The sequence below is a fragment of the Castor canadensis genome, chromosome 9, assembly GCF_047511655.1.
Source record: "Castor canadensis chromosome 9, mCasCan1.hap1v2, whole genome shotgun sequence".
NCBI lineage: Eukaryota > Metazoa > Chordata > Mammalia > Rodentia > Castoridae > Castor > Castor canadensis.
In genome coordinates this window covers 9,294,207-9,319,986 of record NC_133394.1, presented here as the reverse complement: position 1 = coordinate 9,319,986, position 25,780 = coordinate 9,294,207, and the positions used below count along the sequence as shown (strand labels likewise).

General features: G+C 36.8%; 1 protein-coding gene across 3 annotated transcripts in view; it reads right to left on the bottom strand.

The window, feature by feature from the left end:
- Positions 1–3,510: 3,510 nt before the first annotated feature.
- Positions 3,511–25,780, bottom strand: part of Naa15 (N-alpha-acetyltransferase 15, NatA auxiliary subunit) — a 78,146-nt gene continuing 55,876 nt past the window's right edge. For 2 of the 3 annotated variants that reach the window (XM_020171481.2, XM_074041186.1), the window contains 6 exons: positions 20,960–21,153; positions 15,969–16,077; positions 13,094–13,192; positions 8,295–8,441; positions 7,434–7,531; positions 3,511–6,130 (listed from right to left, as the gene is read on the bottom strand). In XM_020171481.2, the coding sequence (XP_020027070.2) occupies positions 5,930–6,130; positions 7,434–7,531; positions 8,295–8,441; positions 13,094–13,192; positions 15,969–16,077; positions 20,960–21,153 (848 nt within the window). In that variant the 3' untranslated portion in view covers positions 3,511–5,929. The remainder of the gene's footprint in view (positions 6,131–7,433; positions 7,532–8,294; positions 8,442–13,093; positions 13,193–15,968; positions 16,078–20,959; positions 21,154–25,780) is intronic. The other variant, XM_020171482.2, reaches the window with a different exon arrangement.

Here is a 25,780-nt window from a genome sequence, read left to right as displayed (position 1 = left end):
TTATTGGCTGTGACGGATCCCCTGGCTATGAGATGTCCAGATGAGAGTGTGGCAGATCCCTGCCTCCTGCCTTTTTCCTTGTGATAACCGAGACTAAGCTGTATAAAAAGTCTTCTAGGTAGATGGTGTGCATTTCCGTTGCCCTTATGCCCGCTGAAAGGTGGGAAACTGGCAAGCCGTGTAGTACCTCAGTTCTGTGGGCTCGATGGGTGTTTAGCTGCTAAAGGTAGGAAGAATGAGTAGATTCACTGCCAACTAATGCCGCAACAAACACAAAACTGAGAAAATTAGGATGGTCCTCCAGCCATCTGCTTCCTGTGAGGCCAGTCACAGTCATTCCTCTGATAAGTTGTAGAAAAAAACCCAAAAGATGACTCAAAACACAAAATATATCTGCAGTGTTTTGAAGAGAGTCCCTAAGACCAACAGAGGGTCAAGAGGAAAATCCATCCTGTATCAACTATAGATGAGGGATAAAAAAAAATTGTGAGACTTTGCAGGTGACCCGAAAGTTAATAGTACTTTATTGCTGTTTTCTACAATCTGTAGGGCAATATTCACAGCAAACTTAACAAGGGCTTGAATATCTACTATGCACTGTCCTAGTCACTATACCTTTATACCAAAATGTTACTAAGCACTGTAAATTTTAAGATTTCATAAATCGCATTAAAAATGGATCTGCATGAATTTGAACCCAAGCATTAGTCATTTAACTTCATAATTGGACAGTTCTCTCAAATAAAAAACAGCCTAGCAGGTAAATAAAAAATGCTACATCAAATGGAATGTATGAAATAACAAGTTAAGCTCTTTAAAACTTTTTTGGCTATAAAAAAGTTATGAGTGAAGCAGCTTATTCTCGGGTCCTTTTTAATGAACTGAAAAAATGTTATAATGTTAGCTGAATACATGCTTCTGAATACATGTTGAAACTAAGTTAACGAGGGCAAGAACTAGTAGTTAATATTCCAGAATTCTGAACTTAAAGAAGGGAAGAGGACCCAGGAGACAGCTTTGTCCACTTCTCCAAACTGTCACCTTTCCATTTTCAAGGAGAGGACACGACGAAGCAGCAGTGTAACTATTTGCAGGCAGTATGGCATTCAGAAGGAAGATGAGAGGCAGCAACTAGTTTACTCCCTCACTAATAGTCTTGAAAAATACTGCCATTTGTGCTGAGGCACGAAGCAAAGGTCCCTGGACCAATCCATTTGCAGATCAAAGTGATTATTTACAAGTTTATAGAATCTGAAGTTAGGAAACAGTGGGACGCCCTAGGGTGTTAGGGAGAGACTGTTAGGTGTATAGGTAACTGAATTCAGAAATGAGAAAGCAAGTCAGGGGATCCAGAACACACTCCAAAATCGTCATCACTTCCTCTTATTTCTAAACAAGAGGATAATTTGTATTTATTGAGTCCATGTTGAAGTTTTGCCAATAGGAGAAATCTACATAGCACAGATAGAAAAATTTCCAGCATATATTCATCAACTGTTTTCTGTTAGGAAGAATTATTCTACTTGCATGAAATAATGCAAACGCTTAAAAACTAGGGCCGAGGCTTCCCATTAAAAAATGTTAAGGACTATCACATGGTTTTGTTAGATTGCCAATATCACCTTTACTTTTGGTGTGAAGTTTGAAACAAAGTCTACATTCTGTTTTTGGCACATAGAAGTCTATAAAGAGCACTGAATATTGTTGAATTTTCATGCTTGTGTGTAGTTGAGAAGTTAGTAAAAGTTCTAATTTACACAGTACCAGTCTTTTTCTTTCTTCTGGCTACAATCCCCAGATGAAGCCTTTCAAAGTCAATTGGATAAAGTGGCAGGCAGGAATATTTAGACTTTCTTATTACATACTGTTTCTTTGTAACTGAGGCTGGCCTCAAACTTGAGATCTTCCTGCCTCTGGCTGGGATTACAGGCAAGCACCACCATGCCTAGCATCCTCTGCTTATTATTGTCATTGTAAAAGTGGATATATCCTAATGGAAGCAGCAGTTTGCATTTTCACTAGATACAAAAGATATATCTTCTCCTTTTAAAATATTATTTTCCCCAGAACCTCCTGCACACTACCATCTTATTTCTACATACATCTCAGGTTGCATACTGAAAGGTAAGGTGCAATTCAGTGAAGAACCTTTTTCAAAAAAGCTTTATTGCTACAGGTTGTGAGATTTTCTTCCATTTTGGCAAGAGTTGGATTTGAATACAGGGCCTCTGGCTTGCTAGAAAGGTACTTGAGTCACATTGCCCATCCAGGTTTTGAGATTTTCAACCATCAAAACTGGAACAAGACTTACTGTTTCTGCTTCCTATGCTGTAACATAGCAATGTCATGGAACTTTGTTTTGAATTGATTTAGCAGTGGGTTTAGCAAAGTTTAGATTGTAGCAGAATGATAATAAGAAATTTTTAATTGCTGGGGATACAGTCCAGTGGTACAGTGCACGCACAAAGCCCTGGGTTCAATCCAGCACCACACACACAAAGTTTTTTCTGGGTGCGGTGGCACATGCCTGCAATCCTAACATTCAGGTAGGACTCATGCAGGAGGATTACCAGTTCGATGCTAGCCTGTATCTCAAAAAACCAAAAAGGAACCTTAAAAAAAAATGGTTCGCCGAGCAGGTGCCGGAGGCTCATACCTGTAATCTAGCTACTCAGAAGGCAGATACCAGGAGGAACAAGCCAGCTCTGAGGCAAATGACTCACAAGACCTTATCTTAAAAAAAAACTGAGTATAAAACAGGGTTGGCAGAGTGACTCAAGAGGTAGAGCACCTGCCTAGCAAGTGTGAGAACCTGAGTTCAAACCCCAGTACTGCCAAAAGGAAAAAAAGAAAAAAGAAAAAAAAAAAACCAGCATGGGTTAGAATAGGAAGACTTTCATCAGAAAAGTTAGTCTCTGAATTTTCTTAAGATTAATTTCAGAATTCAAGGCTGGCAACAAACTAAGAAAAATATATAACTATCTTATCCAATAGTTCTTTTAGCTTTTCCCAAATGGATGCTATACACATGGCAACTAAAATATTCCTAAAAGTTGTAGAGAAGAGAGATTTCCCTGAATTTATCACAACCTACCTGAATGGGGACCAGGGTGTCCTGACAGCTTCACACAGCCAAGCTTTCACTTCATAGCTCTAACAGCAGTACGCTATGGGGTACAAGAACACTGAGAAAAATAGGGCCTGATAAAGCCCCAGAAAAGCTCTCCACTCTACTAACATCGTACTTCTTTTAGTCATGCTATTATAGATCACTTTATTGTTGTGCATAATAAATAGGTACACAAAATGGTGAAAATATATAACTCAACTATCAAATTAAAGCTGAGTAAACTAACCTAGTCAGATTTTAGTTTTTCAATGAGAAATGACAAGAGTAATTGAATATAAAGAAAAACAAAAAGAATTTTACTTTCCTATGTTAATACAGGTCAAGGGACCCTTTCTTATCAAAAGGGTTGATAACACCAGTTCTTAGCAATAAACATAAGGCACTTGTTTAGATTACAACATCACTGCATTTTTTCCACTTGTTTTTCTAACCCTGTTTTCCCCCCACAGTATCATTTGAAAATAATAGAATAAAGGAGGCAAATGTGAGATGATCCAGGTGATACTACTTGGAGCAAGAGTACAGTACAATGTTTTAGGGGTGATGTCTGGACATAAAATGAACCCAGTCACGGTCCTCTGACACCACACAATGTATCCACTATCAAGTAAACCTGAAAGAAAATAAAAGATTTATTCAATAGTTCCAGTAAAATTGGGTTGGAATACAATATACATATTAGGAAGTTAGCTCCTCATGGTGGCATCTGCATTTAGAGTTCTAAGTACTTCTGAAGAGTCATTCTAAAACAATCTACATCATTTAAACATTGTCAAGACAAACAGATGGATTTCATTTGAATATACAGTAGAGTTTAAACAAAAGTCACACATACACCCCTGCTTTATGGCTGGTGCCTCCTCCAAACACCTCATCAGTGGCAGAGGTGGCACTAGTGTTCTATCCTAGTAATAAGAACTCAGTTGCCACTCACAGGAGAAGTAGAAAAAAAGTTTGTCTTTTTTGCCATCTGTTAAGATGTTCCTGAGACAGGGCCAGTTAATAAAAGAAAGCAAAGCACTGGAGTTCGGTCTGTACTGCTCTTTACATCACTAACCTGTAGACTGGGATAGGGAATGCAGGTCACGTACTATGAAAGAATAAAAGGATCACGTCTTTTGAAAATTCCTTTAGAGTATATACTCTAGAAACTGAAAGTACTACAAAAAGTTCAATTATACACACTTGATTCATTTCATTTCTTCCTATGTGCTCGGATCTTGTAAATGAAATGAGAGTACTGAGTCTGAGGCTAGTTCTCAGTGTACAGGTTGGACATGTTTAAGGCTCATTTTCCCAACCAAAACAGCAGTTTTTAGCTTTCCTTTCAGATTATGAATTACATTCATAGTACCTGCCACCATCCTAGCCCTTGAAGAAATCTTAACTCGGAGCAGCATTCCGCTTCACTATGGAACTTCCCTGACACCAGCATTTAGCCCATTCCAAAAAGATCCCATCTGTATCAGCTTTACAGTGCCTCTGGTGCAACCTCTGTTTCCACCTGTGTATTTTCACAGAAGCCCAACACAGATTAGTGGAAATATTCACACAACTGTTTTTCAAAACAATTTATTGCATCATATTTGGTACCTTATGTTTGACAACAAAAAAGAAATTACATCTGTAACTGCAGGAAAAAGAAGCTGGTCTGTTATTTGGAAAAAAAAAAAAAAATCTTGGGCCCTTTAAAAATTACAAAGTCTTGGGCTTGCCTGAAACAACTGAGCAAGAAATATATTCTTAGAAATGTAGGGCTTCAAGTATTACAAACCTGTGACACTGTGGAAAAATTCCAGAGGTATCTAAACTGCAGCACTTTTTTTCTGCATATCGTGAACAAGGCCTGCTGAGGTTTTTAACTATTAGTCTCTTGATCAGTCATAGAATGGTAGTCAGGAGTTCTGCTCTTTAACTTCAAGACATGGTAGATTTTCTTGTTTTTTCTCACTCTTGGGTGAAAAATTCACGCTTACTAATTAGTTGGTGCCACATCACAGTGCATTTGGTTCTTGCATTACAGTTTTAACAAGTTTGGCCAAAACAATGCTGAAAGGTTTGCATTGTTATTTAAGTTCTTCAAGTTTTAGTTAAAATTGAGATTGTTCCAACTGGTTCCTTCAGTTAAAAACTGTGGTACAAGAACACCAAACTGATCATGTACAGTGAATTTTGGAAACACAACAAGCGTATTGAACACCTTCTAGGTTTCTTATAATCCTGCTTGGTAGCTATATGTCCCAGTTTCTACAACATCAAGCATCTGTTGTAGATTTCTCTGTAAATAGTGATTCACATTGCATACTTCCTATGGTCAGAATCAACCCCGTAACAAAATCAGTCAGATGCTAAAGCCCCAACAACTCTTTGTGCTCAGTGAAAGAATCCAGTGCTAAAACAGCATTAATGCTGTCTGAGATAGAGTAAAATCTCACAAGACAATTTAAATTAATATTTCTGCCACACACCTGCTTTGTTAGCTATAACAGCCTCCAGATTTTATATAAATTAGTTTAAAAACATGGATGGGAAGGTAGGAGTAGGATAAGGTATCTTTTTTTTTTTTAACCCCCCAATTTTAGCAGCTTTTAATTTTTTAAGAAACTGAACCTATATCCTGTAATGTTAGATATTTTATATATATTTTTCAGCAGGATAAAAAACGTAAAACACTATTTGAAGGCAAGAACATTTACTCTTCTCATTCTGTGTAAGTTAGAGCAATGCAGCAGGTGCGTGACAAAAATATTATACACTAGATATGGTCCAAAGTCATTCCATTTGCTTGTTTAATGATGTTCAAATTTCATTGGCCAGTTCTTCGGTTTCTGCAGAACTATCTCCATTAACTGTGATCTTCATATCTTCTTCATATCCAGGAGGCATGAAAGCCAAAGCATAAGGGAAAAGCTTATGACAATTTGCTCTATAAGCCTCAGCAGCTTCTTTACAGTCTCCTAGGCTACCATCACGCAAGGCTCCTAATACCTCCATGCAAGTCTAAAGAAAGAAAAAGGTCAGGTTATAACTTGTCAAAAGGGTTTCAACTATGAATCTGAGATATTGCAACAGAACAGATTTCCAAAGTAAGACAAAAAAATGGACATATTTAAGGAAAACAAAAACATTTACTTCTACATACACATTCCATTAGAATGTTCTTGAAAGTCTAATTTTTTAACATTTCTTTAGAATTGCAGGGCTTATAAAAAAGGATAAACAGAGGTAAATATATGCACAGGGACACTGCTAAGGTGAGGCAATCAAGGTATACAAGGTGTTTTATTAATTATTTAAGGTGTTGTATTTAAAGAGCTATTTTGAGCAAGTCCATTACCCTATACAGGGACTTGATCAGCCTCGTCCTGGCCCTGCACACAGACGTCAACACTCACAATGCCCAGTACTGCATGTAGCCTTTTACCTGTTTCAGAGGCTTAGGGCCAGCCAGCAAAACCAAGCACTATCTTTAACTTTATATTCAAATTAAGGAGCAATCTCAAGGAATGTCAATAGCTAAGCAGAAAAGTTTCCCAAGCACAAAGTGATTATAAGCAAGAAAAAATAGGCTCATGAAAATCTGATTCTCCCACCAACCCCTATGTAAAGCTGCTTCTTACACTTTAACAGACCCATGTGGGCTTGTATGTCTTGTTTTCTTGAAAGTAAGAAGAAAGCACTACTTACTTTCCAGACACATAAGACCCTGCAGACTTTGTAAGGAGGAAAGACTTTAAGTCCACATTCTAATTTAAAGTTGTGTTAATAAGCAAATAACAGATCCAATTTTTCTTTCTTAAACCTACTGCCTTCATTAATATATTCATTTGATAGTAAATGAATATATTATAGCACAAGGTAGCTGTTATTTTTAGTTTAAATTACAATCAATATTTTGCCACACATTCATTTCTTTAATGTCTTTAACTTGGCCCCTGTAAATACATCTTACATGTCAGAATCCTCACCGAGATCATTACTTGCTTAGAATTGCACAATTATGTATCGAAATCCAAAAATAACTATGGAATCTCTATATAACTGTACTGGAACAACTTCTTTAAAAGTTATCCCAAGTTACAAATGTGAAACTAGTTATTAAGTGGCTAAGCTGCCTAGTGTGCATAGTGTGTATAAACATGTGTATGCACATGCAAACAATCCTAAATAAATTTAAAATAAGGTAGGTCTCTGACACGGATTCATAATGGTTTAGAGTAGTACGCATAAATAAAAAAACTCATGTCTCTTGGAGGAAAATGAAAATGAGGCTGGGTTTGCTCACAGATGATAAACTCTTTACCTGGAGGTTTCTGTTAGTGAGGGATTCGTCAAGCGTCGTTGCCAACTCAATAGCTCGTTTCTGACTAGAAGACTCTAAATAATATACCATTTTGGCAGCTAAATGAAAAGAAAAAAAAAAGAAAGAAAGAAATTTGTTTCACTTTAAGGTAAAGCTAAAATCTTAGCCTTTACTCATTCAAATAAAAAATGCAAGGTATATGTGCACAGTGCAGTGTATTAGAAAAATGTGAGTAGCTGTTAAGAGACACTACTTGTCTGTGTGTGGGACCATGGGAAGTTTTCTTTCTAAAATAAACACAGTGATTTGGTGGTGAGGGGAATACTTCATTAAGCGCAAGGTGGAGAGGGAGCTGAGAGGGAATCCCCAACCTTGGCGGGTGAAACACAAAACTACTCAGGTTTCCCACAAAGGCACATAAAGCTGCTGGGCTTCTTAGCCAGGTATTTAAAAGCACTCCACTAGGGGGAAGAAATGACCCAAACATTGTATGCACATATGAATAAAAAAAAAAAGCACTCTACTAAAGCACTATTCCTGTGGTCGCATGAGCCAGACCACTTTGGCTCATGAGCACAGACCATGATCACACTTCTCCTAAACTGAGACAGATGGTCTTAGGTATTCAGCATTGTCAAGTCTGATATCTACATAAGCATAAGAAATGGAAGGTGATGGTCACATGGAGTTAATTTTACAGCACGATGGAAGGGTAAGAAGAAAGCAAGCTCCACCTCCAGTGTATGTAAAACATATTTAAATATACCTGAGCTAAAAATGTGCTTTTTACCTGGTCTTTGATCCATTAAAATACTAAGATTGATTTAGAAGGCTAACAGAAAGATCAAATAGAGTGATTACCTGATAATCTGTGTGGCAATGAATCAGAATTCCTTTTGAGAAAAGTTTCATTAAAATTCTTTGGATTTGTTGCTCCAAAAAGACGATTCATTTCTTGTTTTAATACTGTTCTAACTGTTTCAGGTAAATCTTTACTTTCACACACTGCTGAATAAATTAGAAACAAACTCTCTTAGAAGTTAGATACTCTGATAAAGTTTGTAGTAATTACATTATCTACTTGATGAAGGCAATGAAACACAGCAATTGTACACAAAGACTAAATAACTCCTACTGGTAACAGTTAAAGAAGAGCTTACTTACATAAATTTAAATAGTATGTATCAGCAGAACAATATAATGAATACTTTAAATGCACTGTAAGAATTTCACTGACAGATAATTTGTTTCTACATAGGCACAGAAACTACAAAAAAAATTTAAATGTAGTTCCACAGCCTTCTAAGCCCCTAGGGCTGTCTCCCTGAACCTAAAGAATAAATAACGTCACAGCTCATCCTCTCCATCTTTTATACCCAAGTAAGGTACCTTTATCAATTACAACAAAAATAAAAGTATGTTTGGCTTCACTGACCTTTACCATTCAGGAACTATTAAACTGAGCTATTCACTTTATAATAAACTCCAGAGGACCACCAAACCACTTTTCTGCAATGCATACTCTGCAGTCATCACACTTGTAGGTCTTGGGATTTGGAGATGAAAAAGTAGACTCCAATCCCTTGCTAGTAGACCCCTACAAGAGTACAAGTTCTTGCTAGTTTGGTATACAGAGACAGTGTGGAGTTTTGGAGCCAGACAGACCTGAACCAATTTCTTGATCTATAAAATATGGTGACAGGTAGCCTAGAAGGACAGCAATAAGGAAAAGCTACTATGTAAAAATGCTAACTGTATAACAGATACACATTCTGGTATTTTCTACATGGATCAATTTCTATGTGAAGTTTTCACATGGTAGTAATGACCCACTAATACTTGACTTCATTATCCTATTAATGAGTCATTGCCCTAAGTGTAAACATCTGAGTAGTAAACACCAAATGAAATATTCTATGCATAATTATTAATCGAATAATTCACTGATACACACTTTGTGGGTTAAACAGCATTTATTGTATTAGTATACAGAATGGCATAGCTAAATAAGTGAGGTTCTAGCTAAACAATTTAGTTTAACCTCCATTACGGTTATGATTTCAACTTCATTCTGATAATTTTTCCATATTGTCTTCCAGGGAGAAGTAGGAGTAGAGAGAACAGAAAGACAAGTTGCTAAAATAGATTATGGTCAATTGCAATGAGCATAATCTCAAAAGTTACAGATCTTCTATAAGGTAGTTATTTCCATGGCCCAGTTGCTATGCCTGAACTGCTTCTGGGATACTTTATATGTTGATGGCAGAGTAACTGGACAGTTTGCATTACTGTGGGTAGGTGGTGGTAGGATGACTTTATGATTTTCATTATATTCATTAACTTATTTTCCGCAGATTAAATAATCTCCCCAGAAAAGTCAAAATGCTTTAAAAAAACTCCAGAAAATTAAAAAAGAAAATTTCTATATACCAAAGTCCCAACTTCACTAAATAGCTGTTTGTAAAACCATTTCCTCACATACTAACTTCACAAAAAGTCTGAGGTCATGGAACCTGTAATTTCCATGAAGGTATCAATTACCCCCCTGTCCCTAAGGGGGAAAAATAAACAATCAAGAAGAAAATGAACGAAAAAAAGTAACACTTGAAATCTCCCCTGAAATTTTAAGTAATGAAATTTTACTTGTATCTTTAAGAAAAGGAACAACTTTAAATGTCACAGAATACATGGCTTATTGTTGCTAAAGACTAGTGGACATAAAAATATCTAAAGATTCTTTGAAAGTGATAAAACTAAAGAGGTTTCAGGAAAGTAAAACTCTCAGATGACTTATTTACCTTCCATGTAGGGTAATAAGTCTCATGAATCAAGGAACATCACCGATGAAGGGTTTTTGATTTGGTTCCTTTGCAATAACGTTTAGTTCCTGCTAACAGCTTATCAGCAGTTAGAATTAAATCACCAATGGTTATAAGTCACTTTGAAAAAGGCTGATTCTTAGGAAAGGCGTTCCCTAGGTTCCCAGGCTAGCTGGTGCTATTAACAATTTGGGTAGAAAATACTCAGTATTTTGTGTGGGATTAATATGCTCTCACTACTAGGCTTTAGCACAATCTACTAAATGATTAGTACTAAAAAAATGGCAAAATGAATGAGAATATTAAGCCAGGCCTAATTAATAAATAATTTAGTAACTTAGTAATTATTACATAATAATGAATTAATAATTATTTAAATAATACTTAAAGTATTAAAGAAGGTTTGGGGAAGAGACACAAAATGCAGACGAAAAATGTCATTAGCAGATAAAGAAAACTGGGGTTGCACAAACTAAAAGAAAAAGATTTAAGATTCACTTGTGATTCGGGCAACCACACAGTGCTGATTTTAAAGTCATGTATGAGAATATGAACATGTAATGGACTTTAAGATACACTGAATAATAAACTCCTATCTTTTACTTAGTACTTGCCAAAAATATGATTTAAAATGCTTTAGGCCCTATAACTAACAGTGAAAAACTTGAAAAAGACAACAAATCAACCTCGTAGTTAAAAAAAAGAAAAGAAAAACAGAAAAAGAAAAAGGGAGGAAGATAGTCTTGTATGATAAATGACTGTATGGTACACATTAATTACAAACATAGTATATTCTCTTGAATATACTATGACATATTCAAGAGACCTGGAGCATCCATTAACCTTGCTGAAATGTACAGTCACTTAGAAGAGTTTTTAAAACCGATAAAACAAGCTGCATTTTCCTCTTCACTCCGCAGAAGGGTCTGTGCATGTGTAAGGGCTAGAGCAATACTTACCTGGCAAATGTACTCCTAAAAATGTGCTTCTAAATTAATGATCTACAAATTCTTGGGGCCTAATAAAGACGCTCCTATATTCTGTATCATTTCACAAATGCTTTTCTTTATAGTACAAATCTATTCTCAACAAAAGTAATGATAAGTGGACTATCCAACATATTAAAGGCCATTTAAAGACATGGTGTACGTCCACCCCTCAAATAATCAGGGCATACTTTCATTGCCTATACTAAGTAAAAATAAAGATGTTGTAAATTCTCTGTGACACTAATTTCAGTCAAACACCTAGAGTGAGGTGCAGTCAGTATAGACACTCAATAATTCTAAATAATTATTGACACAGGTCTTCTAGTTTAATTATTAAAGCCATTAATGAAAACTATCATTTCTAGCCTTAATTTTCTGGCTCATGATTTCAAAGTTTCTTAATACTCAAAAAGACTAAAAAAAGAAACAAACTTTGATTTTCTCTAAATAAAGGAACTTTTCCATCTTCTATAACATAGTCACATTTTTACTAAAAATGGAGAAAAACAGTTCTATGATTCAGTTTCTAAAACAGGATTTTTTTTTTTTTTGACAAACATAAATGTAATTTAAATAAGGCTTTACCTCTGCTTGGAAGTCAAAATGAATTTAGGATTTTTTTTTTTTTGTGGGGGTGGATTCCTGGGTTTCAAACTCAGGGCCTGGCAAATTCTAAGCATGTACTCCACCACTGAGGTATACTCCCAAATACAAATTTAACATTTTAAAAAAGTGACTGGGATGTCTGGTTTAATTTCATCATCTTTATATAATACATGGAGCCATCAAGATGATATTAATATTCCCCAATTCCATAATTATTCTGTTATGGTTATATTTCTTCCTCAGTGACTTAAAAAAAATTAAAGCAAAAGTAATAATACCGGCTGACTTCAGGAATACTTTACTCTAAATTTAAAGTTCTGAATACAGGCTGATCATCCCTAACCCAAAAACTGGAATCTGAAATGCTCTAAAATCCACAACTTTTTGAGCACTATGCCACAATTAAAAATTCCATACTGTCATTTATGTGGTAAGTTGCAGCTAAAACACAAGTGTAACTATGTCCATTCAAATATTCCTGCCCCATTGCCCTACCCCTGAGATACCTAACACCTAAAACACTTCTGGTTATAAGCATTTCATATGTTTACTTTGCAACAGAAAGGACAATATGATGACCTTGGCTTGAATCCCTCTTTCACTGCTCAGTATTTATTTAGGTTAACTACAGTAAGCAGTCTAATCTTTTCTTCTTTCTTTCTTTTTATTTTTTTTTAAGACCCTGCCCTAGTCTACTCCTAGTTTAACCTCCTAGGATCCCAAATTTCTCAATTATAAAATGAAAGATAACCAGAAAAAAAATATTGTACTTGAGCTCTAAAATTCCATGGTTCTACTTCAAATTAAAATTAGTGTTGATCTAACTGTCAAAATACTTAAAAAGCAGAGGTAAGTGTTTTAAAGAATTTTATGACCCTTAAAAATTGTGCTAAGCCAACCTAACTCTGGCAAATTGAGATCTACAAGACAGATAAATAAGAAAACTAGTCACTTTCAAAGCAATTCTTCAATTTTAAAACAATTTAGTAGAGTACTTATATAAACTTCAACTTACATTAACTTTTAGAAACAGAGCCAAAGATAACTCTCAAATACCCAGACTGAACAATTCAGTCAAAATCAAAGAACATTTATGGCCTTAAAGACCTTCACCAAAAGGAGCCCTGGTTTTCCTTCAACTACTTTGATAATGTAACAGCTTTAAAACGAACAAGCTCATGAGAAGTTTGCACAGGTCACTTATGCTGCTATCAACTGCTATGATCAGTCATGGGAAGCAATATACCAGTACTGAAGAGCCGGATCATGCACTCATGAAGCCAGGGGTGACCAGAATCAATAGCAAACGCTCTCTTCACTGATTGCAGCATCAAAAGAAACTTCTCTATAAAAGAAAAAGATATGTTTTGATAATTTGGAAAAATAAGTTGGCTTCCCTTGGAGGGTAGGACCTAACAAACAGAAAAAGTGAATTTAGACTCAGTCACATCTGAGTGCAATATATACTTGAAGCAAACAATTTTCTTCCAATTAGCTAGTGTCTGTCTGTCTGTCTCTCTTTCTTTTGAGGTGCTGGTGTTTGAACTCAGGACCTTACACTGGCTAGGCAGGCAATCTACACTTTAGGCACACCCCTAGACATTTTTACTTTGTTCTAGATAGACTCTTGCATTGCCCAGGCTAGACTAAAATATGATCCTCCTACCTATGTCTCCCACATAGTTGGGATTACAGTGGGATTACAGAATTACACCCTTATACTTGGCTTATTAGTTGTGATGGGGGTCTTGTTAACTTTTGGCCCAAGTGGGACTCCAACCATAATCCTCTAGAGCTGGGAATACCACCATGCCTAGCTAGCTAGTATCCTTCACATAACATTTCAAATAACAAAATGCAAAGCCATTTCATTTTCTAATTTCCTTTTTTTATTTTTATTTTTGGCGGTACTGGGGTTTGAATTCAGGGTGTACACCTTGAGCCACTTCACCAGCCCATTTTTGTGATGGGTGTTTTTGATAGGGCACTGTGAACTATTTGTCTCGTTTGGAACCGTGATCCTCTCCAGCAACCAGCTTCTAACTTCCTTTCCTGTTACTGAGAAAAGTTTACTGTGCATGCTTGAAAGCGTCTCCTTCCTTATTTTGTGAACCAGGTGAAATGGTTCCCCTTCTAGGCTGTCCTACTAACCTAACACTTGTAAGTGTTTTCACCCAGGTTATGTTTGCAGTCATTTTCTAATTCCCACTATCTGCCTTTCCCAACCTTCAGCAGTGTTTCCATCTGTTAAATGGAAAACTGTACTCCAACTCTTTTTTGTTTTTAAAACCATGATCCTTTGGCCTCAACTTTTGAAGTGATGGGATTACAGGCATGTACCACCATGCCCAGCTTCCAAGTTTCTTTATAATGTCCCAAACTTGGTACCATTCTCCAAATAGCAAAGTAGAAAAGGCCACATTCTTCTGACAATTCCTTTGCCTTTGCCCCAACATTCAGAAAGCTAAAAAAACTGCCATGCTCTTTGTCATTATCCAATTGACAACTACTATAGGGGATTCTCAGTGCTGAGCCCCTTCAAGATCACAATACAGCCAAAACATCAATTTAATGAGTTTTAACTCGTACTTCCCCCACTTGAAGCAAAACAACTTCACCCAAACATTATCTATCTATCCATCATCTATCTATCTATCTTTGAGATGGGAATCTCACTATGCAGCACAAGATGGCCTCGAATTTGCCATCCTCCTACCTCTACTTACCAAACAGCTGGGATTATAAGAACATTCTATCACCTAGCTAGAGAGTATGTTTTTTATTTTTGCAGTGCTAGGGTTTGAACTCAGGACCTACACTTTAAGCAATTCCACCAGCCCTTTTTGTGATGGATTTTTTTGATAGGATCTTGAAAATATTTGCCCAGAATGGCTTCAGATCAAGATCCACCTGATCTCTGCCTCCTTAGTAGCTAGGATTACAGGAGTGAGCCACTAGTGCCTGGCTTCTAAAAATAGTGTTTAAATGTGGGGTTGCATTAAATGTTACAGAACTATCTGTCAAACTTATTTTCTAAGTTATAATAATTGTGGAAAATAGAAAATATGGTAAAGTGTACTTTAATAACTCAAAAGTCTACCAAGAGATAATCTGTTATCTTTGGATATGTTTCTATCGTACCATTTCTACATCATATACCTATGGTAATAAAAAGTTCAATCTCTAGTAAGTTGGGGTTTTTTTGGTGGTACTGGGGTTTTAACTCAGGGCCTCAAACTTGCCAGGTGCTCTCTATACAGCAACTTTTTCTCACTCTCTCTTTTTTCTTTTGTAAGGTAACAGTCTCACTGTATTGCCCAGGCTAATCTAAAACTCCTAGGCTTGAAGCAAACCTCTTGCCTCAGCACTCTAAGTAGCTAGAACTTCAGACATGTCCAGTTTCTCAATAATTACTTTTGAAATAACAACCTTCTGTCTGGTTTTACAAATAATCAGTTTCTCTTTACTTTAACACTTTTTTTTTTTTGAAAAAGTGAACCACTTGGGTTGCATCAATTCAGTAGCATAAAATCTTACTATCTACTATAGATATTCTGAGCATTCTAAACCTGAAAACCAAGACCCTCTTGGCTCTAGGCAATACAGACAATACCAACATTATTTATACACTCTTGTGTTTTCTTAATGCTATGTTATCTTTTCCTTCAGAAACACGAGCCACTTTTCTAGATCCAGCCCAAAGATAACATCTTCTCTTTATAACAACTGCTCATAATGCCACAATTATCTGATGCTTACTAAGTGCCAGACACCATCCTAAGCTTGTGTATGGTAACAAATTTTATCCGCAAAATCATTAGCTCTTTCCCTGAACCACATACATGATAAACAACATGTCTGACCTGAATCCTACATATATCTAGGTCTATCTGTACATCTGTTATTGATTTTTGTGCCCAAGGAGATGTAATCACATCACTGTATTTTCCTACAACATTCTGTGTCTAGCAGGTGCTTCTGTGAGGAAGCTGAATTGATGTTTGCCCCCTTGTCTCCCAGCCAAAAAAAATCCTACATTGGTGACTCATCAGAGGTAGGTGACTATACCTAAGAAGTACAACAATCAGCTTTAGTAGGGCCACTATACCCTAATTGCCTACCTTTCCTAAAGTAAATCTCAAAGGCAAAAAGATGAGTTTCTATCTTGTTCTTCACCAAGTTCTTCAACGGTGTTAAAAATTTAATAGCTTCTTCCAATGGAGTTTCAACCTAACAGAAGTAAAAGACAGTATACAAATGGAAGTAAGATTCTTGGGGAACATAATTTTATTCTATTGAAAATACTTAAAAAAATCACTTACCGGTCACTCAGAAATTGTCATATTTTTAATCTCCCATCATCTAAACAAAGGAGATTCTGAACTCTAGGACTCTTAAACGAATTTAACCATGGATGCTACATTATTTCTGGATAGAAACTATTCAATAAGGAGGAAAAAAATGGATGAAATAGAACCAGGGAAAAACATCAGAGAAATGGGTCATATCATCAAGAGGAAAAAAAAGATTTACATTGTGAAATAAGATGAAAAGAGGTGAAAATGAAATTGTAGAGAACATTAAAGAATGAGTTCTTTAATGTTCTTTATAATTCAAATAATATATAACATAATCAAGTTATTTAAAACAGTTCACTACCCATTCTGTCCTTTGTTCTACTATAAATTCTATTTTTCATCTGGTCTGTGTCTTTCATCTTTATTCGAATGCCATACTGGCAAGTGAAAACATTTATATTGATCAAACTCTAACACTACCACTCTTTACTACTGCATCATTGTCATAGTAATAATGTACTGTAGTCACGACTAGGCAGGTGTGCTACTGTAAACACCTGGACTGGATATCAAGGCAAAACTAACCTTGCACACTGGGGTGAGATGGAGAAACACATTCTCAGGACACCAAATATCTGAATTGCACATTCACCTTGTCTTATCACAGAAGCAGTAACAATTTAGTCTCAATGGAAATTGATTTGCCGTATCTATCCAATAGTTTTACCAATACAAGTTCTGGCCAAGGAAATTACTTCACAGAAGTGAAAAATAAACAAGTTAAGCAATAAAGTGATTATGGGATTCACTGGTGAACGTATAGGACAGTGAAAGTATTCATCAAAATGCCAGTTACAGTGTAAGATGGTGTTATTTCGAAGGATATCTATGGCACTGTCACTCTACTAATTACAGGTTTAAGAACCAAGTCACAGAGGAGAAAATAGGGTCTTCCTAGAAGTGTGTTTGTCACGCACATTTGTAAATATTTTACTTCTTGCTCCCGTGACTCTTAGGTTCTGCTGGAGAGAAACGTTTCTTCCAGGGGACAGAACGAAAACTGAAATTGACAATCAGCTCTATCAAGCTTTACATCCTCTAGGGGCAGAGACTGAAATGAGGGTCACTATGTTATCAGAATAATTTACGTGTAAGACACATCTGCTATTACAAAATGGAAACAAGTAATACATAAGAACGAATACAGGCATTATGTATCACTATGAAATTAAATCAAGTACTTGAACTTGGAGGGAGAAAGCACAAATGCTATCTGTAATGCTAATAAACAACAACAATGTATGTATTTTGTTCCCGTGTGTAGTCTATTTCTGTGTGCCTCTCACAGGATAAAATTTTATCAGGATACATCTTTTTGTTTGTTTGTTTAGTTAATGAGCTTTACAGTAAATCAGCTAAAGATAAACCTGCTGTATGGATGGGAGCCGTATTACTTACTTCTCCAACTTACCACGAGGCAATAGTTGTATTATGAATTCCCTATTGCACTGTTCATGTTCCTCTTCCACCCTGCAAGGGCCACTTAGTATTCATCCCTGCCTTATATGGTTTAATCATTTTAAACTTTTTGCTGCTATGTTGGGAGTATAGAGAGATACACTCCTGTACAATGTATCTTAACATAGGGGTTAGATTTCAAGTCACTTTTAAGTTTTGAAATTGTACATGATTAGAATTATTCTTGCAAATAAGTGTAGTTCCATTCTACATGCACTTAGTTTAGATAAATTCAAATTTTGTGTCTGGATGTGATTTTTTTTTTAAGAGCAAAGAAAGAGTATACATACTTTTGGGGATGGGGGCAGTACTGGGGTTTGAATTCAGGGCCTTGTGCTTGTTAGACAGGCACTCTACCATTTGAACTACATCCCCAGTCCTTTGTGCTTTTGTTATTTTTACCAATCGGGTCTCACATTTATCCCCAGGCCAGCCTGGACCACGATCCTATTTACACTTCCCGAGTAGCTGCGATGAAAGGCACACACCACCATGCCCAGCTTTTACTGGTTGAGATGGGGGACTTACGAACTTTTTGCCTATGTTGGTCTCAAACTACGAACCTCCTAATCTCCACCAACCAAGTAACTATCAGGATAAATCAAAGTGTTTAAATATACATACAGAATCACAATAAAACTAACTGCATTATACCTTTACACACACATAATGAAGTACAGGAAAACAGACACATATGAAGGGAAGTGTGCAAACAGGAATGAGATTCTGAAATCAGGCTTAAAGCAAAAAAAAGTCAAAACTACCCTTGAAAACACAGAAAAAAACAGATCTTTATTATTTATAGGAAAACACTACCTTCACCAAAATCATAATACTTACATCAAGGTGCTCACATGAAGATCAGTGCACAAAACTAGGATAAGCTACACAAATGCCATCATGCCTGGCCATCTCTTTCTCAGATGGGGGTCCTACACACTGGATAGAACTGCCAATTTTATGTACCCTCTTCTTGCTGGCAGAGTGGCTCAAGTGGTAGAACACCTGCCTAGTAAGCACAAGGCCCTGAGTTCAAACCCCAGTACTGGCCCCGCCCCGCAAAAGTATGTGTACTCTTCTTTGCTTTTAAAAAAAAACAACATGTCCAGTCACAGAAAGTTAAGTTTACCTAAACTAAATGCATGTAGAATGGAACTACACTTATTTGCAAGAATAAGTCTAATCCTGTACAATTTCAAAACTTTTAAAGTGACTTGAAATCTAACCCCTATGTTAAGATACATTGTACAGGAGTGTATCTCTCTATACTCCCAACATAGCAGCAAAAAGTTTAAAATGATTAAACCATATAAGGCAGGGATGAATACTAAGTAGCCCTTGCAGGGTGGAAGAGGAACATGAACAGTGCAATAGGGAATTCATAATACAACTATTGCCTCGTGGTAAGTTGGAGAAATAAGTAATACGGCTCCCATCCATACAGCAGGTTTATCTTTAGCTGATTTACTGTTAAACTCATTAACTAAACACCCTCCTATTTTCCATTTTCTCCTTTTCAAATAGAATTACTGCTAAATTAATAATGCTCTCATGGTATTTTATATGAATGTAATCCTAAACCAAGAACACTGAATCTGCCACTTACCACCGGGAGGAGGGCTGAAATACACGCCCACATACAGAAGCGCTACAGCCTGTAGACCATATTTGACAGGCAGCTTTATAGCCTACAATGCCTCTGGAGTTGTGATGGCTTGGTATAATATGACTGTGTCACCACATTGGGAATATGGGTAAATACAGATACTGTTCAACAGTGGCATCTTCGAAGAAGTTAGACCAAAGGCAGGGTTTTATGTTCCTATGCCTACTGTTCCTAAAAACAGTATCCAACAAGGAGCAATGTAAAAGGGGGTACCTTCAACTGCACTCTTTTTTTGTAAACAAAGCACTCAGAATCACTTTCTGCAGATATTAGTTAATAACCCTACACCACAGCCTAACATCTGACCCAAAGGCAATGATCATAGCCTAGACACCTGCTCTGGTACAATCCTTTTATTTTATTTCATTTATTTATTTATAAGCAGTAGAGGGACTGAACTCAGGGCTTGCACATTCTAGGCAAGCACTCTAATCACTTGTGCTAAGCCCCAAGCCCTTTTGCTTTTGTTGTGTGTTTTTGGTGGTAGCAGGACTTGAAATCAGGAACTTGTGCTTGCTAGGCAGGTGTTTTAGCACTTAAGCTATGCCTCCAGCACCACTGTGTTTTGTTTTTGAGACAGGATCTTACTACCTTTGTGCAAGATGGCTAGAGATCTTCCTGCCTTTGCCTCCAGAGTAGCTGGGATTAGTCATGCATTACCACACCTGGCTGCTCTGGTGTAATTCTAAAAATATTCTCCAATTCTGTTTGTTTGATTGATATTATAATTTTCCTTAACTATAAAATAGTCAAAGGTCTGGGTGCAAGGCCCTGAGTTCAAAACACCAGTACAAAAACAACCAAAAAAACCCCTAAACTAAAATGATTTTGAATTTACTGTTATTACTGAAGCTAAAATTAAAAGGCTAAAGAAATGGTTTAGTATAGTGGTTCAGCATGATAAAGCATGCAGTTATTTTCACTCAGAGTAGGATCTTAAAGGTCCTTAAAGAAAGTACATAGGTATGGATGCTGATCAAAATGGTTCATATGACAGTCAGTATCTTTTTTTTTTTTTTTTCCTGGAAGCCATATACAGTCAAAAATAGCAGGTCAGACTGTGGCTTGGCGAGAATATTTAAGGACTTTTAAGATATTAGGTTCAAACAGGGAGGGTAAGTAGAGAAATACTGTAAACTGACTGCACCAATAAATAACAGACACACAGATTGTCCCCGATTTATAACAAGCTCAATTTAATCCAGGTATAGACTTGCAAGTCACGAACGGTAACAGACACTAGATACTTTATGTAAACATTTTCTCTAGTCCTACCAAGGATTTTTTGTTAGTTCTATCTTATAGATAAGATAACTGTCAGAGAGGTTAGACAAAGTATCTAAGAGCATACAGTGGAAGCCTAAGAACTGCTATCTGGAGCCAGATCAGAATGACTCAAAAACCTAAGCTTTTCTACTGTACCATACCACATTAGTCTCAACCAGGATTATTATTTTAAGTTTTAAATGTGAAATATGATCAAAAACATATAGTAATGAAACAAAAGTAAAAACAAAATGATTTTTGACTCTAAAATCTAGATCACACCGGTTGAATAAGACAGTATAAAAAATGACTATAGTTGGCCATGAAATTTCACTCGATTATACTAAACAGTATTATTACATACCTTGGCCAGTTTTTCTGGGATAAGTTCTTCTTTTGGACCTCCAATTTCCTCATCATCATCATCCTTCTTCTTTTTCTGATTTCTCTGCTGCTTTTCTTTTTCTGCATTTTTTTTCTCTTCTTCTATCTGGGCTTTCTTTTGAGCTCTTCTTTGTTTATTACGCAGTTTCTTTAGCTCTTTGTCAGACATGTTTGCTGTAGTAATGAGTTAAGGAAATATAAGCGTGTTAATCAGATTAGTAATTATCAACCACTGCTTTGTAATATTCCCAATTTCTCATAAAATATGTATTTCATGGCATGTAAACGTGCCTAGGATTTTAAAGATTCCCTATCAGAGAGCAAACAAAATTAAGTCCTTCAGAATGTTTTTGTTTTTTAGATCAGGTGGGATACACATGTAAAACATGTAACCACAGCAAAGCAGATGAGTTCCTCTCGCAATATTAAACTACTTCCAACTCTGAGAACACAAAATGTCACGCGTCTCTACTGCTTTTAACTATACTCTCTTAGGCTATGTCTTCTCACCTGGCCAGTTATTAATTTTCTTCTCTGTGTTGTCACTATGTCTAATATATTTTGCTTATCACAGTATTTTCTTCATAAATCTGTTTCTCCTTCTTTCTATCTCATGCACAATGCTGGGGACTGAACCCAGGGCCTCAGGCAAGCTAGGCAAGCAGTCTACTACTGAGTTATATCTCCAGGCCCTGCTCTCTCTTTTTGATTGTGGAGTCCTTGTTGGACAAGAGTCTGTATTACTCATAATCTCTGTTATTATCAAGGCCTAGCTGTAAGCCAAGCATACAGAAAACATTCAAACACTTGTCGACAGAACAAATACTCTGTAATAAATTTAAAATTTTACATTAAAAACTAACTATATTCCTAGAGGTACAATGTTGGAAATATATCAGAAGAACTGAAAATCACTGAAAAATATGCTGTAATAAATTGAAAGATGTATGTACATTATTTAAATAACAAGCAACAAGTTTGAAAACTACATGCTCACTGAGAGTTTATTTAGGTAAGATTTGTTAATATTGAAAAACGTCATTCTAAAGTACACCACCACCATGGTGCTTTCAAAAGGTGTCTACAAATTCTTGTTTTCAAAAGGCAAAGCCTACATCCCTCCCTTCCCTTAAATGTGGGCTACATAGTGACTCATTCTATGCACAGAATGTTTTCAAAAGTAAAGGTACAAAGCTGGCAGACTGGCTCAAGCAGTAGAGCACCTACCTAGCAAGCATGAAGCTCTGAGTTCAAACCCCAGTACCATCAAAAAAATAAAGATAAAGGAAAAAAAAAAGTTAAGGTACAGCTGGGCACCACTGGCTCATGCCTGTAATCCTAGCTACTCAGGAGACTGAGATCATGAGGATCATAGTTTGAAGCCAGCCTGGATGGATAGTTCATGAGACCCTATCTCAAAAATACCCAACACAAAACAGGGCTGGTGAAATGCCTCCAGAGGTAGTGCTCCTGTCTATCAAGCGGGAGGCCCTGAGTTCAAATCCCCAGCGCCACCAAAAAAAGAGAAGGGACAAAGGATCTAAGATTTGATTACAAAAAGCACTGTGGACTCTTCCTGCTTCCTTTCAGAAAAGTCAGTTGCTATGTGATGAAGAAACCGAACCAAACTTAGGGAAAAACTCATGTAACTAAGAACAAAAAACCATGCCCTACAGTCATGAGAGTGACCCATCTTGGAAGCATGTGGACCCTCCAGTCCAAGTCAATGCTTCAAATACCCTTTCCTAACATCTTTTTTTTTTTTTTGGGTGGTACTAGGATTTGAACTAAGCCTACACCTTTGGCCATTCCACCAGCCCCTTTTTGTGATGGGTTTTTTCGAGCTAGGGTCTCACGAAGTATTTGCCTGGGCTGGCTTCCAACCCCCATCCTTTTGATCTCTACCTCCTGAGTAGGTAGGATTATAGGTGTGAGCTACTGGTGCCCGGCCTTTGCTGACATCTTGAGATTTCCTGAAGACCCCACATCTGTAGAACCCACAGCCAAGTGATTTGTTGAATTTCAAGCCCATAGGAATGTGATGAGGCATGTTTGCCATTTAAAGCTGCTAAGTGTTTTAGGAATCTGTTTTCACCAGTTTGTCCAGAAATGGTTGCTGAGCAAAAATCAAATCCAAAGCATTGTTGGGAAACCATACCAAGAGGGAAAGCAAAAAGTTTTGCTTTAAAATCTTTTGTTAAGATGCAAAGCTTCAGAAAGACTTCTGTCAGTATGAATTAAGATTTATGCAAAATTTTCCGGGTGCAACTTACAGATCCTTAATGAAAAAACAATAAAACTTCTAGAAAATTTGAAGGCATTTTTCCCTTAGCAGAAGCCCAAAGGGCCAGGGGAGTAGCTCAAGTGGTACAGCACCTGCCCAACAAGCACAAGACCCTGAGTTAAAGCCCCAGTATGGGGTGGGGTGGGGTGTGTGTGCACCCTATACTTAAAAAGCCATATTCAAGGAGCCAGCTACATCAGCACCTGTACCTGATATATATAACATTCTTGATAAGCTAATGCTTGTAATCGCCTTGGAAGGAGTAAGTATTTTTGCATATATGAACAATGTAAATAATTTATAGTCAAAATATAGACCATGGCAATTAAAACTGTCCAAAAATTCTTCAATTCTTTCTCTCAAGTCTAAGTTCTACTTGGTGACTTCTTTCTGACCAATTAGGATATGAAGGAAAAAATAGGATGTGATGACAAAAGTATTAAACATTGAAAAGGTGTGGCTTCATCCTTGCTCTCTCTGTGTGGAGAGACTATAACTAAAGCCTACAGCCATGAGCTACACAGCGCCTTTCTTGAAAAGAAAAAACAAGGGCTGGTAATGTAGCTCAGTGGTAAAGGGCTTGCCTAGCATGCCAAAGGCTCTGGGCTTGATTCCCAGCACCACAAAAACAAACAAAAAAACCAAAACCCACTTTGTTAAAAAACCCTAAGATAGAACCACTTAAATACTTCTGAACTGCTGACCCACAGAAATGGTGGTTTTAAGTGCTAGATTTTGGGATATTTTATTATTCAGCAATAAGTAATATACAATCAAACATGTACCCAAACCAAATATATACCTATGTCTCTTTCCTGGTAAAGAACCTTTAATACTAAAATCAGAAAATTTCAAACGAGGACCAAAAATTACACTCTGGAAACACAGAGTGATGTGAATGGGAGACTACATAAATGCTGACTTTAAAGAAAAAAAAAAACCTTTTACTTCAAGATCCCCTTGCCGGGAGAGCACATACGGGAGATATAGGAATAGGTAGAAAACCCAGAACATGAAAGCATTTGATGTCCCCACTCCAGAGGAACTAATACAGAAACCTTAAAGCAACAGAGGTTAACATGAGAAGGGAATCAGTAACCATTTTAAACATCAGTTAAGAGTTGAATCAACATGGGTCGTAACACATGGGTACACGAAAGCAATAGTAGGAATCTCTCTGTATAGCTATCCTTAACTCAACTAGCAAAAATGCTTTGTCTTCCTTATTATGCTTGTGTCTTTTCTTCAACAAAATCAGTGATAAGGACAGAACAGGACTTGCCTGGAACTGAGTGGGGGAGGAGTGCAGGAGAGGGGAAGGGTAGGGGAGGGGGGCAGGGTGGAGAAATGACCCGAACAATGTATGCACATGTGAATAAATGAACAAACAACAACAACAAAATTTAAAATAAGATCATGCTATGTGGAAAAAAAAAAAAGAATTATTTATTTATTTATTATTATTGGTGGTGGTACTGGGCTTTGAGCTCAGGGCCTTGTGCTTAAAAAAAAAAAAAAAAAAAAGAAGATCCCCTTGCCTCAGCTAATCTCTGTAGCTGGGATTACAACTGTGTGCCACCACACCCAGAAATACTGGCATAACATATAACTACTATACCATTCGCACCCTTGTATATGCTAAATATAATACTTATTATTCTCAACAACCTCTTGGATTAGAGTGTAATATATGCATTCACATACGCTGCATCAGCATGACAGATTCGACCAATCTAAAACTAAAAATATTGAGGGAATAGAAATCATGTTGGCCCTGAGCGTATACAGACTTTTTAATGTGTCAGTATTTCCTAAACAATGCCACTACTGTTTCCACAGCAATGACATCATTTTAGGCATTGTAAGTAATCTAGAAGAAGGCCCTGAAACCAATCCTAAGGACACTAAAGTTTCAAGTTTCAAATTTAAATTGATTTCAATCTCACTCCAAGGCTATCTATTCCCTTTCTACCATACTATACCAAGGGTCAACAAAATTCTTCTGCAATGGGCAATCCCATTCAGTTTTGCAGCCATAGGTCTCAGCTGCAACTAAACAACTACAGTATGAAGACAGCATAGATATATGAAAATGAATGGGCTTGGTTACGTCCCAGTAAAATCTTTACCAAAATAAGAATGCAATTTGGACTTGATGCATGGACTCTATGGTCTCTTTCTTCTTTCTTTTTCATTATTGGTGGTCTTGGGGTCCAACCCAGGGCCTTGTGCTGGGGCAAGCACTCTAACACCAAGCTTCATCACCAGCCCTTGGCTTTTTCTGAACTCACTATGCAGCCCAGGCAGGCCTCAAACTCTACATCTTTCAGCCTCTACCTCCTGAATGCAGGACTACAGGCAAGCACCACCACACCTGGCTGTGGCCATAGTCTTTGTGACCTGTCACTACTTTAAAACAACTCATGTCAGTTCAACATAGTAGTTGCCATGAGAAAGTCACAAAATACTTCAACATACAATTAATTTATATTCTACATGCAAGATCATTTTTGTTCT